This window comes from Cyprinus carpio, chromosome A11 (assembly GCF_018340385.1).
Source record: "Cyprinus carpio isolate SPL01 chromosome A11, ASM1834038v1, whole genome shotgun sequence".
NCBI lineage: Eukaryota > Metazoa > Chordata > Actinopteri > Cypriniformes > Cyprinidae > Cyprinus > Cyprinus carpio.
Window position 1 is genome coordinate 18856309 of NC_056582.1, and position 19204 is coordinate 18875512.

Here is a 19204-nt window from a genome sequence, read left to right on the forward strand (position 1 = left end):
CACAGACTGCTTGGTGCTGTACAAAGGCACACAGGAATTGCAATTGCATAAATGTTGGATGGTAATGAATAGACGAATCTTTAAAATATTAAATTATGAATACATTAGACTGCATAAGCAACTTCAAATTCTCCGTATCATTGTCTTTACAGATATACCGGGTTTTTTTAATCCGTACGTTTAGGTATGTAGTTGCATATATAATAATAGGCCTATATTAATAATAAGTGGTAGTAATTTGTTTATTGACACTACTATTAATTTCTTTCGAGACGAAGTCTTTTTTTTTTCTTTACTTTGTTAAAAGTCATGGGCCTTGCTAAAAACATGCATTTTCAAACTTTAATTTTAAGTTTTCACAATTATATGTAAAAGTAATTTTAAAATGTAATCTCAATTTATTGTTGATCATTGCAATCATTATTTACGTTGTAGTTTGAATAGCTAAATGGATGTTTAAGGAGCAAAAAATAAAAATAAAATACAAGTATACAGTTTCAACACTACTCGAGTTCAAATGTACTTAAATTATATAGGTAACAGTAATGAAGTACACTACCTCAAGTAGGCTACTTCACACACCCGTCACAAGTCACAGGCTGGCGCATCTTCTCATTGCGCGTGCTGAATCGTCAATCAGATTCTCACATCGAAAGGAAATGGACTGTACCAACTAGGATGCGGGAGACGTTACTATAAATTGCACAATATTTCCGACCATTGGAATTGTGATTACAAATACGGTTTTCCAATGTATGTATTAGAATAATTCAAATATCCCTCTATGTCATTTATCTAACGTTTTTCTCGTATTTCTACTGTTTTGGAAACCGTATGTGATTGAAAACACCCCTCTGTTGGACGATTGAAGCATGCGGCGCACGTCTAGCTTGAAGAAGTTGAGCAGCAGAGAGAGCTTGAAAGGATGCAGGGAAGATGGCGATGAATGTAAAGAACAGAGATGCTTTTTATTCAAGTGCTGACTATTGCAATATCTACAGCTCTCAGCCTGTAAACTATGGAGATTGCAGCCATTATTTCCCACGGATGACAGGTAAGACGAGACAATGTTTTCGAAATGATTTCCAGTGCATTGCGTTATAACTGATGTTCTGCATCAAATTTGCTTTGCACGGCAATGGTATAAAACAGGACTTTATTAGGGTCCGACCTTTATTTTTAAATAATGGAAAGATTTATGAGAAGAAAGGTCTTGATGTCAGCCTAACCACTGACAGATTGAGAATGAACGTCCCTATCTGCATTGCCAAAGGATCATGGCACATTAAAAATGTTAATGGAATGTTATGTACATGACAAACATATTTCAAATGTCCCTGAAACTCTTCAGGTGCAGAAATTCTTTCTGTGCTATCCCACTCTATTTCTGTTATATGATGATATTCTGCCTAAGCTCTGCATGGATGTTATGTTTGCATTAGATCAAGTCCAAAAAAAATAAAGAAATAAATCATGCATGCAAGCTTTTTCAATTTATGTTTTTTTAACAGACCATGGACTAATGAGAAGTTTATTCCTTAAATAGAAAATTATGCAGAATAGTGTATGAGGTAAATTGAATGAGGTACCTGGTAGGTTCTGCCAATGTCCATTGTCACACTTGAGTCTAGATTATATATGAAACCTATAACTGTACTGATATGGAGGGGCATGCAAGATCAGTGATGATTTTTGTCTAAACCTCCCAGCAGGAGTCCATAATGTCACAATTTGCAGTCCATGTCCTCATAAAACACAAAGTAACACATGGTTACAAATGTGGATTTTTTGATTTAAGAGGACTCCTTGGCAGTCTAATTAACAAGGCCATTCAGGACATAAAAATGCTCAATTCTTATTTATTTCTCATGAGAGCACTCTGCAAATCTTGGATGAAGTGTTAAAGTGGCTTTTATATATGGTGACACACCGTGCAGCTCTGGTAATGCACTGAATTCTATAAGCCAATAGAGAAAGACAAAATGCGTGATGACCTTAATCATGATCTTAACACTGCAGAATGTCCCTTAAGCACAGAGAGCAAACCAAGCATGTAATGCATTTATTCTGATCTCAATAATTGATGCTGTCAAAGAACAACTGTACAATGCATGAACAGCATGGAAGTGTTTTGCAGCGGTGAGTGGTGTAAAACAACCTGCAGCATCAAGTCATTGTACTGCTTTACCTTCTCATGTGTCCTGCATACCTTGCATTATAAATGCCCAATGAGAACAATCCTCCCTAAATCTAAAAAATATTTTATCCTAATTCTGATGAAAGAGCAGATGTTTGTTTTTGTACTCCAACTAAACTTTGCATTGCTTCTAAAAGGCTGTGTATTTAATCTGAATGGAGAGCAGGTATGTGTCCCTGACCTTGAGTTGGGACTGTAGGTTCTACTTAGACCTATTTCTGGGCTTGTATTCTCTGATGACCAAGAGATATGTGAAGGGATGAAGAATGTAAATGAGAAGAAATTAGAAGAATGTAAAATGGTGGGCCATTGAAATGTTTTTAATAGTGCAAATGATGATGCAGAGAGGTTTTTTTTTCATAGCTAGACTTCTGACTATTGATGTCAACCAATTCTTGCTTAGAACTACCCACTCTGATAGGAAAGTCTGCATGACCAACATGAAAAGCAGCCAATCACAGTCCATTTTGTTAATGGAAGAGATCCAAGATCTACATGTGTTTGTTTCTTCATCAGAACAGATTTGGAGAAATGTAATATTAAATCACTTGCTCATCAATGGATCCACTGCAGTGATTGGGAGTTGATAAAAACATTACAGTAATCCACAAGTAATCCTCATGACTCCAGTCCATCAGTTAACATCTTGTGAAGTGACAAGTTTAAGCTAAAATACCCGTCCATAATCTTGTCTGAGATGATCAGGAGAGAAATATGCACAGATCAAGTACTATTTACAAGCCAAAACAGTTCTAAACAAACATGTGAGTGGACTTTGATGAGAGAGGACAACAGGGGATGGGCTTTTTCACTGGGGGAAGTGTTACTATGGATTTTGAATTGGTATTTTGGACAGAAGCAACAGCTTGAAATTTTAACATTAAAACGTTTTAATGATGAATTTGTTTTTTACAAACACGCAGCTTTTTTACTTCACAAAACGTTATGTGATCGAGGGGTGTCATGTGGATTACTTGTGGATTATTGTGTATTTTTATCAGCTGTTTGGACTTTCATTCTGACGGCACCCATTTACTACAGAGGATCCATTGGTGAGCAATGGACATAATGTTAAATTTTTCCAAATCTGTTCTGATGAAGAAACAAACTCATCTACATCTTGGGTGGTTTTAGGGTGAGTAAATTTTCAGAAAAATTGCATTGCAATGTATGCAATGGAAATGAATGCAGTGGAGCATGCAGTGGAAATTGCGATGGCAATTTCACTTAAGTAAATAGTTTCTTAAATGAGTATACAAAATGTAGGGACTTGTTTTTGGAATTGAGTAGATCATTGGAATATATAAAAATAAATAAAGGCCTGTTCACACCTAGGATGATAACTATAAAGATAACGATAAAGATATAGTTCTAAAAATCATTCTCAATATTAAAGAATAGCAGAGTCCACACTTTCAGAACGATTTTTTTTCCAGCTGATGAATGATAGAAACATAGACAGCCAATCAGAATCAATCCTGCTGTAATGAGCTTGGCAGAGGAGCATGCACTTAGAATAAACAGACCGTTATCGTTTGCTGGTGTGGACCCAAATATAGTTATCTTCGTATTTATAGTTAAAATTAATGCTCTTGGTGTGAACGGGCCATAAATATTTATAATAAAAACACTGCAATATTCCATAAAAAAAATGTTAGTTTTGATTTAAATGTGCCATCCAACTTGTGACTAAGCCAATTATGACAGTTTGTGGGGTGGGATTAGCTAATTAACCAAACAAATGGGGACAAGGATGACATTTAGGAAACCTGTTTAGAAACTTTTTTTTTTTTTTTTTTTTTGAAAATAAAACAGAAAATAAAAATACGTTAACAGCTCCATTTATGGATATAAAGATTGGGCTGTTTAAGAATTCCAAGAAGTTCCTTTCTAATGCTGACACCGTCCAGGCAACCGGAAACAGAACCATTTGGTGCATTCTTATGTCTATTTTGGTCAGCTGAATCATTGTTGTCATGATCCTGTCAGAACTGATACACTGGAAATATCACACAGCCACGAAACAGCTGACCCTCCAACCCCCCACTTGCTCAGTCTCAGATCTGCGAAGCACCAAACATGCACTGAGTTCAGGAGGCAGGAGTCAGCCCTAATCATGTCTACAGAAGGCCATACTGCAAAGATTCACTCTTGCTACGTGAAGTGCCATGCTAAGATATAGTATCTTAAAATAGCTCATTTGCTGCACTAAAAATGTATGTGGCCTTTACATCTCTGTTATATGTAGCAGATGTGTTCTGTTATGTTTCTCCTGGGGGTAAATGTACATTGAGCTATAAAATTAATGTGGACATCATAGCTTTGATAAATTGGTTTTGAAAGAATTTGATGAAAAAATGTTTGAGTTCATATTGAAATATTTCAATTTTGATTGCAGACTTTGATATTGTATCTTTGAAACATTGATATCTCTTCTGAAAAACCAGAGGGGACGTGAGAGTACAGGAGTCTTTTTCTCAGAAGAAACACCTACTATTAGCTAGATATAAACGAGGTCTCATCCTTCACTCTTAAAGGGATATTTCACCCCAAAATTTTGTCATTAGTCACTTACCCCCATGTCATTCCAAACCTGTAAAAGCTTTGTTCGTCTTCGGAACACAATTTAAGATATTCTGGATGAAAACCGGGAGGCCTGTGACTGTCCCATAGACTGCAAAGTAAATAACAGTGTCCATAAGGTCCATAAAAGTTATGAAAGTCGTCGTCAGAATACTCCATCTGCCATCAGACGTGCAATCTGGGTTATATGAAGCGACGGAAACACTTTTTGTAAGTGAAGAAAACAAAAATAATGACTTTATTCAAGGATGTGCTGTTTCTACCTGTATTTAGCTTTGATTTGAAAAAAAAAAAGCGTATCCTTGTGGTGCGGCTGATACAGAAGCGCATACGCAGCATACGGTGATATGGAGAGACACAGAGGAGACTGCTGACAAAGGAATTGTTGAATAAAGTTGTTATTTTTGTTTTCTTTGCTTACAAAAACTGTTCCCGTCTCTTCATATAACCCAGATTGCATGTCTGATGGCAGATGGAGTATTCTGACGACGACTTTCATAACTTTTATGGACCTTATGGACACTGTTATTTACTTTGCAGTCTATGGGACAGTCACAGGCCTCCCGGTTTTCATCCAGAATATCTTAAATTGTGTCCCGAAGAGGAACAAAGCCTTTACGGGTTTGGAACGACATGGGGGTAAGTGATTAATGACAAAATTTTCATTTTGGAGCAGAGTATCCCTTTAAAAATAAAGTTCCATAGGCCTCTATGGTTCCATGAAGAAACCTTTACATCCATGGAAACTTTCCATTGGACAAAAGGTTCCTATAGTGAAAAAATGGTTCTTTAGATTATCAAAGTCTGTGTGAACTGAAAGTTGCAATGGAGTTTACTTAAGTATTGTCTTACTATAGTATTCAAAGAAAAAAAAAATGTAGAGGGCGAGGCTTGACTTTCTGACTAAGCCATCAAAAACACCGTCATCAGAGAAGAAACAAGATTCCACAAGAGAAGCAATTTTTCAGGTTTTTCAGGCCCTTAAAAGTTTAGATTCTCATTCTGACACCTAAATTCTGTCATTTGGCTTTCCAGGTCCAGACCCTGTTTTAAAACCACCTCTTAGCTTGTTATGTCATCAGCCGCCTCAGCCCTTCCAGGCCATGACCCCAATCCAAAACCTCAGTCCCCCGCCGGTGATGATGTCGCCGGACCCCTTGCGATTCCCACACTGCACTCCTCTAGCCATAAAGCCGCCCCCTCACCTCCAGTTGCCGCCCAACCCACCCATCCCAGCACCCCCCGTCCTCAGTCCCAAGCCCCCCGAGGAAGACGGTCAGGCGGTGGGTGCTGACCAGGAAGCCACTCTGGAAGAGCTTTGCAAGCCTCTGTACTGTAAGCTTTGTAACGTCACTCTCAACTCTGCCCAACAGGCTCAGGCACATTATCAGGTAATCTAAAACTCATGTTATGGTTATGGGTATGTAAATAAGATTAGGAAATAGTAAATAATTTCACAATCTGTGTTATGTCAACAAGGTGGCTTTACTGCATGTTAACAAATCAGGAGTTTTTACTTTTGGTTTCTTTCAGGTATTTGTTTTTCTTGAGAGTCTGAGTACTGGTTTAAATCTTCGCTGCAATTAAGAAGAAAGCATGTAATCAATTCTTTGTTTTGTCTATAGGGGAAAAACCACAGTAAGAAGCTGCGCAATTTTTATGCTGGCAGCCAGCAGCCACCTCCCATTAGAATACCAGAGGTAGTAGAGCCTGTTTCCCAGCAACCCTCAGCCACTCCACCCACAGATTCTGCAAATGTGACTGCCAACCAGGTACTTATGACTCTTATCTGGTGCATTTCTGTCCAAACAAGTGTGTTTTTTTTTCAGGCTGTCTGGGAATAGGGCTGGACGATGAAAAATTGTAAATGCACATCGATAGATTACTTATACTTTTTTGTCATGTGACACACATGTGTCATTTATGTGCCAATAGCGTCATCAAACAGAATCGCAAACGATTGGATTGTCCAACTCGGCTGAACATAATAACATTGGCTCAAACAATGGAGTGAATCTGGGGCGGAGCTACCTGTCTGTCTGACCAATGGCAGATGAAGAGGTTTTGAAACTTGTACGTTTTTGATTGTTTTTGTTTGTTGTAGTAGCATCTATAAAATAAACACCACAAAAATGACATTAGAGATGGTAAATTTGACTATTTTTATAAATTTTTAACTGTCGATTTTAGTCACATGTTTTTGAAAGCAGTCTCTCATGCTCACCAGAGCTGCATTTATTTGATTAAAAATACAGAAGAAACAATAATAATAATATTGTAATAGTAATATTGTGAAATATTATTACAGTTTATTCCTGTGATGGCGAAGCTGAATTTTCAGCATCATTACTCTAGTCTTCAGTGTCATATAATCCTTCAGAAATCATTCAGATATGCAGATTTGCAGCTTAAGAATTTATTATTATCACTGTTCAAAACAGTTGTGGAGCTTAAAATTTTTGTGGAAACCGTGATTATTTTTTTCAGGAAATTTGAAGATTAGAAGTTCATTTATTTTAAATATTTTGAAATATTTTATTACTTAATGCCTTCACTGTCGATTTACTTTAAAGCGTCCTTGCTGAATAAAATTACTAATTTCTTAAAAAAAAAAAACTTTTGAACAGTTGTACAGTATATACACTGTACATATACATTTATATTGAATATCATCAAAAAGCTTAAAATGATCAAGATATTTAGATATAGATGGGAATATCTTTAAGTGCAGTTTGATCATGCGGTGTCACTCCAGAGTCCGGTGTGATAGTAATCAGAGACGTCCCTGTAGATGCACACCTTTCATCCCTCTACTCTTTCTAAAAGCTCTACTGTCTGTCATTGTCCCATCTGCAGCCACTCTCTAAGGGCACTAGCAGAATCATACTGGCCACAGAAAATGACTACTGCAAGCTGTGTGACGCTTCCTTCAGCTCCCCCGCTGTGGCCCAGGCACACTATCAGGGCAAGAACCACGCCAAAAGACTGCGGCTGGCCGAGGCGCAGCAGAACGCCACGTCCTTGTGAGTCTGTCACACCAATGCACTCCGAGATAAAACAGCAGTTAAACTTGGAAAATCCTTGAATGTTTGTGGGCGGTGTCTTTTTAAAAAAAAAAAAAAAATTATGAAACATGAAACATCAGTTATGCAGTTGGTCACGGGGATGATATCAAAGGCAAAAATGGGATCAAAACCTGAAGTCATGACCCCTTTTGTTGCACATATTGAGAGGGGTTTATGGGTAGTTGATATGAAAATACTTTAGGAAGTTAAAATATATCTAGGATATAGATCTTGATCAAAGAAAATCCATGTGCACATTATGCATCAACTAGTTGGTAGTTTTGCATGGAGGAGGAGGTTTTTCCCGTTAACTTTATCTTCAGGCTGTTTTTTTGCATTGATAAGTGTGGCGCTCATTTTAATGCCACTGTGGCCAGAGTTGGGCGGTCCTGATAACAAACCCAGGAAGATACATCCTGTTGCACTCCAAACGTTTGACTGTATCTGAGCAAACATGTCTATGGCTAGTTAAACTAGGTTTAAATCCCTAATAATTCAAAACAAAACAAATTAGTGAGCAGCAGGGCTGGATGAAAATCCATGATATATTCACAGTGATTTTGCTGGCGATATACAATTTATTCTTCAGGATCTTAGAGATTAAATTGCTTAATTTTTATTTGACCACTACAGTTGTATGTTGTATTATTTTAGATATTATTTATTTGCTTTTATTATTATTTATTATATATATTTGTCATTTAAATAATTTCATGATCCGTTCTTGCTTGTTACTTCCAAGCATGAGAGTGTTTTTTCATATTGTGTCTGATTTAAATTTCAGTAGCAAAAATGCTGTTAGAGTTAGCAAGTTTGATTCACATCCATGAGTCAGTTCAAACTGTCCCATCTGAATGATTTAAAACTATGATTCAACAATTCATTTGCATCATAACTAATATGTTCACAGAAGTCTTTGAGTAGCATTTTTCCATATATTCAAATATTTTAGAAAGCATGTATGTAAGTAAATATTGTTATTTTGCAGCAATATTGTTATATTGTAATGTTATATTTATGGATATATGTGTCATTTTTCTATATATGTGACCCTGGACCACAAAACCAGTCATAAGGGTCAATTTTTCGAAATTGAGATTTATACATCATCTAAAAGCTGAATAAATAAGCTTTCCATTAGGATATAGGACAATATTTGGCAGAGATACAACTATTTGAAAATCTGGAATCTGAGGGTGTAAAAAATATTGAGAAAATCACCTTTAAAGTTGTCCAAATGAAGTTCTAAGTAATGCATATTACTAATAAAAAATAAAGTTTTTATATATTTACAGTAGGAAATTTACCAAATATCTTCATGGAACATGATCTTTACTTAATATCCTAATGATATTTGGCATAAAAGAAAAATCAATCATTTTGACCCATAAAAGTATTTTTGGCTATTGCTACAAATATACCCCAGCAGAAATTTTAGTAAGCATTTTTGTAGTTAAATGGGACATAACACACAGTTTCTGCCAATCTCATGTTAATCTTGAGTACCTATAGAATAGTACTGCATCCCTCATATCTCAGAAGAGTCTTTAGTTTTATCAGATTTATTAAAGAAAGATACAGCTTTACGCTTCCCTCCGAAAACATTCGAGCTCCTGGAGGCTTTCTGTGGGCGGAGCTTAAGAGTCACCAGCATGCACAGCTTTTGCGTAGCAGTGACATCAATATAAATAACAAAGAAAGGAACAAAAATGTATTGACTTAATATTTATTTAGTTTTTTTTATAAATCAATAAAGTTTTAATTTGTCATTTTAATACTGTGAATTCTTAAATATTTTGGCTTTGAATGACATAGGTTTAGTTGAAATAATAGAAATAGAATTGCTCATCCATAATTAGTGGTAATTCGTGTTTTCTTATACTGTGTTTTCCAGAGATTTGTCCAACACTCAGAGACGGCAACGCAAAGATGGATATGAGTACCGATTAATGAAGAACCGTAGGGTTCAGAACAACACTGCCATGCCAGGTACTGTCCACACAGATTGATCTCAACCAATAGTTCAGGAGAGATGGAATGTTGTCATCATGTGATCTTGCCCTGAGACTATCCCTCGGGTTCTGTTTTCTGCTCAGTGGTGCAAAACCTCCATTTGTGATCAGTGCTTTGGCAGCAGAGCGCTTGGCAGCTGCGCGTGTTAGTTTGCCAGCCTGTGCTAATGTAGCGCAATGCGCTAGTCTCGCTAAATGCAGGCCAGATGCCAAGGCTTTGGTCTATGTAAGCCGATACTCCACCCCACGTCAGCCCGAGCTCATGAACGTCACCCACACGATGGCAGGTCTCAATCACACACATGCCCCCATTGCCCCGTGATCCTGTCCTCACATACGCACAAAAACACACACCTTTGCATTCTAAAACTGAAGAAGTTAGCTTTTGCATATGATATTTTTTAGTAAACGGAAAAAAAACTAAATAAAAGCTTTTTCAAAAATAATATGTCTATTAGTTAAAATGCTTAAGGTTTCTTATTAGACTCTTATCTGGTAAATGTGAATTTGCTGAACCAGTGTGTCTCTCTACACGGAGGTGTGCAGGAAGAGGGCTGATGTTTCCCTTGGGTGAGGGTCATCTGCTCTCATTATGTCCTGCAGGATATACCCATGATGAGCCACAAAGTGTGTGTGCCAGGGTTGGGAAAATGTGGTTTTCTTCCACAAAATGTAATTAAAATAATTATGTTTTAATGTAATAAAACATATAAATGAAATGCACATTTTTAGAGGTGGCACTTGGAGTTATATAAACAACCTAAATTCTACTTTAAATTATTATTTGCATCCTGTTTACCTCGATTCAAATTCAATGCAAATTCTGGAAGTGAATTGGAAAATTAAAAAAGCATTTTCAGTTCAGTTCTGAATTATGCATGTATTAAATATAGTGATTTTCCAACATAATGGGTTTTTGTATGATTGGATCATGCTTGATTTTCTTTATTTATTCTTGTACATATACACTGCCATTCAAACGTTCAAAAGGCCAGTAAGAGTTTTTCTCTTATGATCACCAAGGCTGTATAAAACAAATATATATATATATATACAAAATAAACACCAAAATACAGCAAAAATATTAAAAGTAATATTATGAAATATTACTAAATGTAAAAACTAATGTAAAGTAATGTAATATCTTTAATGTAATTTATTCCTTTTAATGTGAAGCTGAATTTTCAGCATCATTACTCCAGTCTTCAGTGTCACATGATTCTCCAGAAAACATTCTAATATGCTGATTTGCTGCGCAAGAAACATCTCTTATTATTACCAATGTTGAAAACAGTTGTGATGCTTAACATTTTCGTGGAAACCGTGATACATTGGTTTAGGGCTCTTTTATGAATAAAAAAATTCAAATTGTTAACTCTTATTTTTGATCAGTTTAATGCACCTTTGCTGAATAAAAGAATTCATTTCTTTAAAAAAATTTAATAAATAATAATGTAGAGTGAACATGAAAATTAGCACACAAGTCAGTGTGAGCTTGCATTTCAGTGTGTAATTCATCACCTTATAATCTCTGCTTAGTCATGTAGCCATTAATTTGAAGTTTCATTTATTCACATGAGCTGACATGTTTCCTGTGCTGTTTCAGGCCCTTACTACAACCCACGGCCGAGGCAGCGTATCCCACGAGACCTTGCGATGTGCGTCACACCCAGTGGGCAGTTCTATTGCTCAATGTGTAACTCGGGTGCCAGTGAGGAAGCAGAGTTTCGTTTACACCTGGAGAGCAAGCAGCATAAAAGCAGAGTGTCCGAGCAACGCTACCGTAGCGAGATGGAGAATCTGGGATACACTTAAGAGGCAGCCAATAAGTGATTCCCAGATCCTGAGGAAATAATCTTGCAATTCTGGAAGTAGCCACTGGTAGTATGGTGACGTTTTTTTTTTTATGTGTGTTATTCTAGAAGCGATTTATGAGCTAAAATTCGCACACATTTCTTTTGTACCAGACAAAGTTCTAAGAAGCTTTGTTTAATAAGGAATATCTAACAAAAAGTTTTAAACGCACATAAGCACTGATTTAGGATCAATCTTATCCTATCATTCTTATCCTAGATCACCTTTTGAGCAAGTACACAAATAACAGAGTATACTGCACTATTGAAGATTTGAAACTTTCAGTATGGATTTCTGTATATGTCTAGCATTTTTTTTAATTATAATTTATTTAAAATGACCTCCAACATGCTTTGGAGAGGTAATAAGTGTAAAAAACTGGTTGTTTGTTTTCCAGCTGTTTTTGCGTGCAATTGATGCCTCAAAAAGGGAAAAAATCTAGCAGCAATCAGTTACCTAAACAAACAGAAGTGGCAATTCTACTCACTCTGAACCGTAGATTCACTGTGTTTCTTCAGGAGCTACAGAACGCACGCTCTGCCGCTCTGCCGATCAGATTAGAGACTGCATTCCCAGGAGAATCCACACCGCGAGTCTCCGGCGTGCCTGCTGAATGTACTATGAAAGCAATGACAATAGATCTACGTCTGTCTGTCATCTATCACATGTTTACTAGATGTAGTGGGAGATTTTCAATCTGACAAACACCATTTAGTCTATTTCGGGGTGTACATCTGATATTGTTAACCATCATGCTTCAGTGCGAAATTATTTGGGTGATTGTTGTTTATTTTCATCTTGGATTATCTCCAGGGAATCTCTCCCCACACTAAAGGGAGAAATGGAAAACATGGCTATTTTTAATAAGGTCCATGCCCCCTACCTCAGTCACAGCCTTCTGACTTAGTAGTTTTCAAGTTGGCCTACCAAAGCTTATCTGAGAAATGCTTATATATTTAAAAATTTTGTCTCCAATATTTACTAAGGAAAACATGACCTTTGAAGGAATAGTTCACCCTGAAATGAAAATTGAGAAAATGAAATGACACAGTTTTACTCTTGCTTACTCTTGTTTTGTTGCTCTTGATATAAGCTATAAAATCACTCTTTAGAGTTGCAGTTCATTGCCCATAATTATTTGCGATGGTAATTCTTCTGATTTATTATTAGTCTGCATGAAATTATTGCTGCTTGTACATATTAAGAGGACAATTACGCTGCAAGAAAAGGACTATTGCAGAACTGAATTGCACTTGTTAAGAAATGGAAAAGACAGTATTGTGATAAGTCAAATTATTAGGCAGACATCTATGTTTATTCAAATCAAATGTTTACAGTGGGAATCATCACAAGGGACTTATGGGAGCGTTTGTTGGACTAATGGACTCAGTGAAGCCGTGAAGACATCTTAAATGTGCCTCGGAGTATAAAGCCTACTCAACTGTGATGTTGAGCATTTCATGTTGTTCTGCTTTGCATATATTTCCAGTAGGAGGGACATACAGTCCGGCATAACAAGTAATGTTTTGTGTATTCAATTACTGACCATTTATGTCAAGCTCTTTTTATATAAATGTGGTGATTTGTTTCATATGTATATATTGATATAAATTTAAAATGGTCACTTTGCATTTTAAACATAATAATGCTAATCTAATTATTCCATAAAATGCACCATTGATCATCAGTGTGATGCTTTGATGGTAGAAATTATTTAGGCCAGAAATTATTTATTATTTTGCCACTTGCAGTGGACAAATACAACAGAGAGGCAAGAGGAAATGCAATCAGAACATGTTGCAGGCTGGACTAGAACCTGCATTATCCACATGAGCACTACAGCTATAAAAACTGGTGGTGTTTTCTACTGGTAGCCATTGTATTTGCTCCCAGAGATTCAAGCCATATCCTGTTTTGTGTTTTGTATGGTCAGGAAGTGTTCACCCTATCTGGAAACAGACCTTCCCAAAGGAAGCTAGCAGGGACACATGGTTCTCCCCCAATGGAGATTCCAACAGTCTATTCCCTTCAAGCCAATCACAATTTTTTCCCATCCATAAATACCTCTATTTTAACTAGTTATTATCGAGTCGTATTGTTTTCTAAAGGATTAGCAGAAACATTTTATTTTGAGGTGCATTAAAATAAAATCTAGCTGTAGTGTCTTTTGAAGACGTTTTTATATAATGGTTGCCTTTTCATGTTCATTAAAGGTCTAAGTGCAATACAGATGATGTGATATTTATCTGACCTCTTCCTTTTTTCCCTCGAGATGTATTAAACAGTGGTTCAAAGTACAGTACAGATGAAAAAAAAAACATTTTAACTTCATTGTAAAGAGTCCTGGAACTCTAATATTGAACGGAATATAATGTATTAATAAAATATTTCATAAAAAAAAAAACATTCTTTCAGGGTGTGTCTGTAATATATACTGGGATCAAGAAATAGTAAGTTATTCTTTTTCTCTCTAATGGAAATTTCTGTTCATGCCCTGTTTGGATGTGTGACCATGAAACTAGCTTTATATGTTTTTATTGATAAATGGCATCAAAACAAGGATGAAAATAAATTTTATAATGATGTTGATAAAAATCTGTATTTTGACATGATTCCATATAAATAATAATAATAGCTTTATCATCATTATTATTATTAAAGACAGTGCTATGATATGTGGCATTTCATGTATGCAAAACCAAACCCATAAAATAACATCTTTTGTACAACTATTTTATTTTACAACTACTATTGTACATACAGCTTGTATTTATGCAAATTTAGTTAAGACTCAAACTAGCTCTCATGAGCTATCCTTCACTCTAGTGGTTTGTTTTAAGAGAACAAAACATGGTTTCTCCCCTCCAGTAATGACATTCTTAAGCACTCTGTTTGCTCACCCCACCCATAAGTCTGTGGGACTGCAGAAATGCTGAAATGAGTGGGATGCATCGTACAGGGCCAAGTCCACTGACAAACTTGTGGCCGGTTTTTTTTTTTTTTTAATTGTGTGCATGGCTAAACTCCTTTGGGAAAAGTGACAGCTGGAAGAGGGGACAGTAAATCTGGGAATTCCAGTGGCATCAGCTGAGACGAACAAATGTGGAGGGCTTTGATTCTAATGAAAGTGTTTTTTTATTCCTGATCACAGGCAACATTCTTATATATGTACACATTGTTTTATTATTATTTAGAAAAATTACATAGCATTTTCAACAAAAATTTGCTTTTTAATTTTAAAGTTTGAAAATCTAATTTGGCAGACAAAAATGTTTCAAGTATTTTAGCAAAATATTTAATACATAAATACAAACTAAAAGAATTAGGATCATGTAACTGGCCTGCTCAATCTTGTCGAATGTTTTAAAAACTCAATATTTTTAAGAATCCTGAAAAAAAAAAAATCTGAATCACATTTTTAACAAAAATATTAAGCAGCACAGTAACAGAACTGTTTTCAACATTGACAAAGATAAGAAATGTTTCTTTAGCACCAAATCATCATATTAGAATGATAAGAATGAAGAATCATGTGACGATGTTAGACAACACATGTCAGGACCTACTCATTGTCACAATCATACTGTAGATTTAATACTATTGCATGGAATTGATGTCAATGGCATTGAAATTTTGCAGCAGAGTGATGATATCTTGGATCATTATCTAGTCTTGTGTATACTCCATATAGCTAAAGCTGCAAATTCAACTCCTTGTTACAAATATGGTAGAACCATCACTTCTACAACAAAAGACTGCTTTGTAAATAATCTTCCCAATTTGTCTCGATTCCTCATCATATCCAGTAGCTCAGAAAAGCATGATGGTGTAACAGAAACTATTCACCCCCTTTTCTAGCACATTAGACACAGTTGCTCCTTTACATTTAAAGAAGATTAAGGAAAACAGTCCGAAACGAGCACACTCTAAAGAGAGCTGGAAGAAAACAAAACTAGAGGTATTTCATATTGCATGGAGGGAAAGTACTTCTACATACAGAAAAGCCTTAAAAACGGCTAGATTTTCTTACTTTTCATCTCTTTTAGAAAAAAAAAACACAACCTCAGGTATTTATTCAATACCGTGGCTAAATTAACAAAAAATAAAGCAGCAGGTGCAGCCATTTCCCAACAGCACAGCAGTAATGACTTTCTGAACTTCTTTCATTCCAAGATCAATACTATTAGAGATGAAATTATAACCATGCAGCCTACAGTATTGCATCAGACAGTGCACTATAGATTCCCTGAGGAACAATTCCGCTCATTTTCTGCTATAGGACAAGAAGAACTGTAAAAACTGAATAAATATTTAAACTAACAACATGTAGTTAGACCCTATACCATTAAAGCTACTAAAAGCGGTGCTTCCAGAAGTCATAGATCCTCTTGTGAATATTATTTCTATAATTCAAATCTCTTTGATTTGATAGGCTGCATTAATTAGGTCAACCAGAACTGGGAACACTACCCATAACCCCCAATGTACTTGTTACATCGTAAGAAGAATGGCATCTACACTAATATTAGTCTATTTCATTCTTATTCCGAGCTCTAGAGACAGATCCCCAGCGAAACCTCATCGGTCATCGGCACAAGACCATGAGAACCAGACAAGTCCTCTGCTCAATCTGACTTGCGTTTCATCTGGCCAGAGGAGAACTGGCCCCCAGACTGTGCCTGGAATCGCCCGGGGTTTTTTTCTCCATAAAGGTCACTGATGGAGTTTTGGTTCCTTGCCACTGTTGCCTTTGGCTTGCTTAGTTGGGGACACAATTTCCGGCAATATTGTTGACTTGATTGCACAAACACTATTGGAAGAGAACTGAACTAAACTGGATGATGACTTTACTGAATCAACCATGAACCAACTATTGTCCTTTTGCATTATCAGCACACGTTTTACATCTTTAACACTTAAAACACTATATAAAAAAATATGAATTGAATAAAGCACTATATAAATAAAGGTGACTTGACTTGACTTATGCTAAGTAATGGCTGTGATTGAGGATTGGTGGTATGGCGCTGAAAATTCAGCTTTGCATCACAGGAATTAATTACATTTTATAATATATTCAAATAGAAAACAATTATTTTAAATAAAAAATATAATTGTTGTGATATTTCTTGTTTTTGTGTGCTGATGGTGGAAAAGAGTTTTTCTAGAGGAAGGAGATGGGCGTTCTTCTTCCTGAAATCAATAACCATATCCACAATTGTTTGTGTTTTTAGCCCCAAGTCGTCGACTGCACACCATGACAGCAGACTCACTTCCTCTCCATGTAGACTGTTAACAGAACATGAGAGAGAATACAGTTTCCTATTGGTTAGGAAATCATGTATTTAATAACATACAGGAAGAGGGTCATAGAGAGAAATCAGATCACAATATTGTGAAATAATATATTTATAACTTACTACTTTACTGTAGTGTTCATTATATTATTTATCAATATATTTGTATTTTTTAATTTAATTAAATGTTATATAGTTATTTTAATCTTATTTTTATGAATCTATTTATTTTTATATTTTTACACTTTTTTTTAAACATTACCAATGACCCACTAGCATTCTCTTGTTCTTTCTTTATTTTAGTTTCATGTATTTTATTATTTATTTTCAATATTTTAATTGTTTTTTATTTTAATTATAAAATTTTGTTTTTTACATTTTGATAGTTTTCTACTTCCTTGTGCTTTATTTATTTACTTTATTTATTTGAATACATTTTTATTTATTCATTTTTATCCATTTATTATTTTAATCTTACCTTCTATTTATTTGATTTTGCATTTTGTAGTTTTTCTCTACACATTTCCACATTTCCACTGACCCTCTAGCACTCTCTTGTGGCCCTCTTTCTAAACCTCAAACACACACACACACACACACACACACACACACACACACACACACACACACACACACACACACACACACACACAAACACACATACACCAAACAAACACACCATGAGCCCAAAAGAGTCATTTACTGCAGACACATCTTTTACGACATCTTTAATAAGAAAATATGCTGTTATACAGCAGCTTACAGGAAGTGCAGTGCAAGCCAACATCTGAGTCACTGAGGAATGATAGGAATGTATCTCTAAGTCTGCAAAAGGAGAGATACTTTTGCTCAACACAGAGCCATAAAAATTTGGCACTTCATGAAGAGAATGACTTGTTTTTTGTCCTGCTAACAGTCAGTAACTCAACCCAAAAGACACCCATATATTTCCCTTGGGTGTATAGCCCCTCAAAGCAATCCACTAGTTTGCTGGTTTAGTCAAATAAGACACTGTGCAAATGTTTGTTTTGAGTCTTGCAAACCATTTCAATGTCACTTCTGAATTAATATATGCCTATTAGATTTATGAATTTTTAGACATAAATGTGCAACCGCATCTCTTCAAAGCAGCCAAGTAACAAAATTAGGCATTTTTAAAAACTAAAATTAATTTGACTACAAAGAACTGTTATTATATATGACAAAAAATCCTTATCTATCAAAACTATTAAAAAGGCTTATTGCTTTTCTTTTCTACTATATTAGAGCCATAAAAAAATACTACAAAAAATAGAAAATCACCACAAAAGGTTTATTCAAGGAGGAGATAAAATTCAAACACACAAACACAGACTGCATGTTCAACAGTTAAAAAAAAAAAAAAAATCCATGTAATTTGACATCAAATATATTATTTTCCCATGATGCTGTACAATACGTCTCTTTATTTCAACATGGTGCAACAATATGAAAAATGATTTGGATACACAGACAGTATATTCAATGAATTAAAATCTGTGATTATTTACTATTAATGGACTACTACTTCAAAACTTCAAAATATATTTTTAGTGTGATACTGGCACCAAAACAATCATAAAAATACTACCAGTCATACTCCAGAAAATCTCATTTAAATAGTCAAGATCTGTTTTAAATGCACAGTATATATATCACAGAACTCTTTGGACATGGTTTGAGGCAGGCAACAATTCACTCAGCCTATACCTATGTTATACTGGATGAAAGGAATTACAGATAACAATGGACAGACCCAGATAAACTAACGAAGAGTTTAATACTATATTTTAATCCTTATATGGAAATGGATATAGATGAATCATTGTTGAACATTTAATATCGTAAATACAAATACTGAGACTTATCTTGTTCCCAAATTTGTTAATGTAACAAACAGCTTATGCTTCTCTCACAAGCACATAAATTTCTCAGAAACATGCGGTTAAAATCACTGTTGGAAAGTCAGAATATTCTGCAGTTATTCTGAATAAAATTTACATGATATAAAAATACCTGCCTGAACAACTCACTGTTGATTTAAAATAACTAGCACTTGAATCAACAATTAGTGTCTGAATTTAAATGTCAGGTGAAAGGTCGATATTTCTATCTAAACTGTTATTAAAGAACATAAAAAATGAAGATAAATAAAGTCACTCTATCATCAGAGAAGAT

At 35.3% G+C, this 19204-nt stretch overlaps 1 protein-coding gene across 1 annotated transcript; it reads left to right on the forward strand.

The window, feature by feature from the left end:
• The first annotated feature begins 910 nt into the window (after window positions 1-910).
• On the forward strand, window positions 911-13558 carry zmat3 (zinc finger, matrin-type 3). The gene is made up of 6 exons (XM_042766651.1): window positions 911-1054; window positions 5816-6171; window positions 6406-6552; window positions 7637-7803; window positions 9740-9834; window positions 11464-13558. Exons 1-6 carry the CDS (start codon window positions 937-939, stop codon window positions 11670-11672), a joined length of 1092 nt encoding a protein of 363 aa, XP_042622585.1. The 5' UTR covers window positions 911-936; the 3' UTR covers window positions 11673-13558.
• Window positions 13559-19204: the final 5646 nt, after the last annotated feature.

What these genes read in the sequence shown, in the direction of transcription:
- zmat3 (XM_042766651.1), top strand. Translation starts at nt 937, where the DNA reads ATGGCGATGAATGTAAAGAACAGAGATGCTTTTTATTCAAGTGCTGAC. An exon ending in TTATTTCCCACGGATGACAG is followed by an intron (nt 1,055 to 5,815) that starts GTAAGACGAGAC and finishes TTGGCTTTCCAG; the next exon opens with GTCCAGACCCTGTTTTAAAA. An exon ending in CAGCAGAACGCCACGTCCTT is followed by an intron (nt 7,804 to 9,739) that starts GTGAGTCTGTCA and finishes TGTGTTTTCCAG; the next exon opens with AGATTTGTCCAACACTCAGA.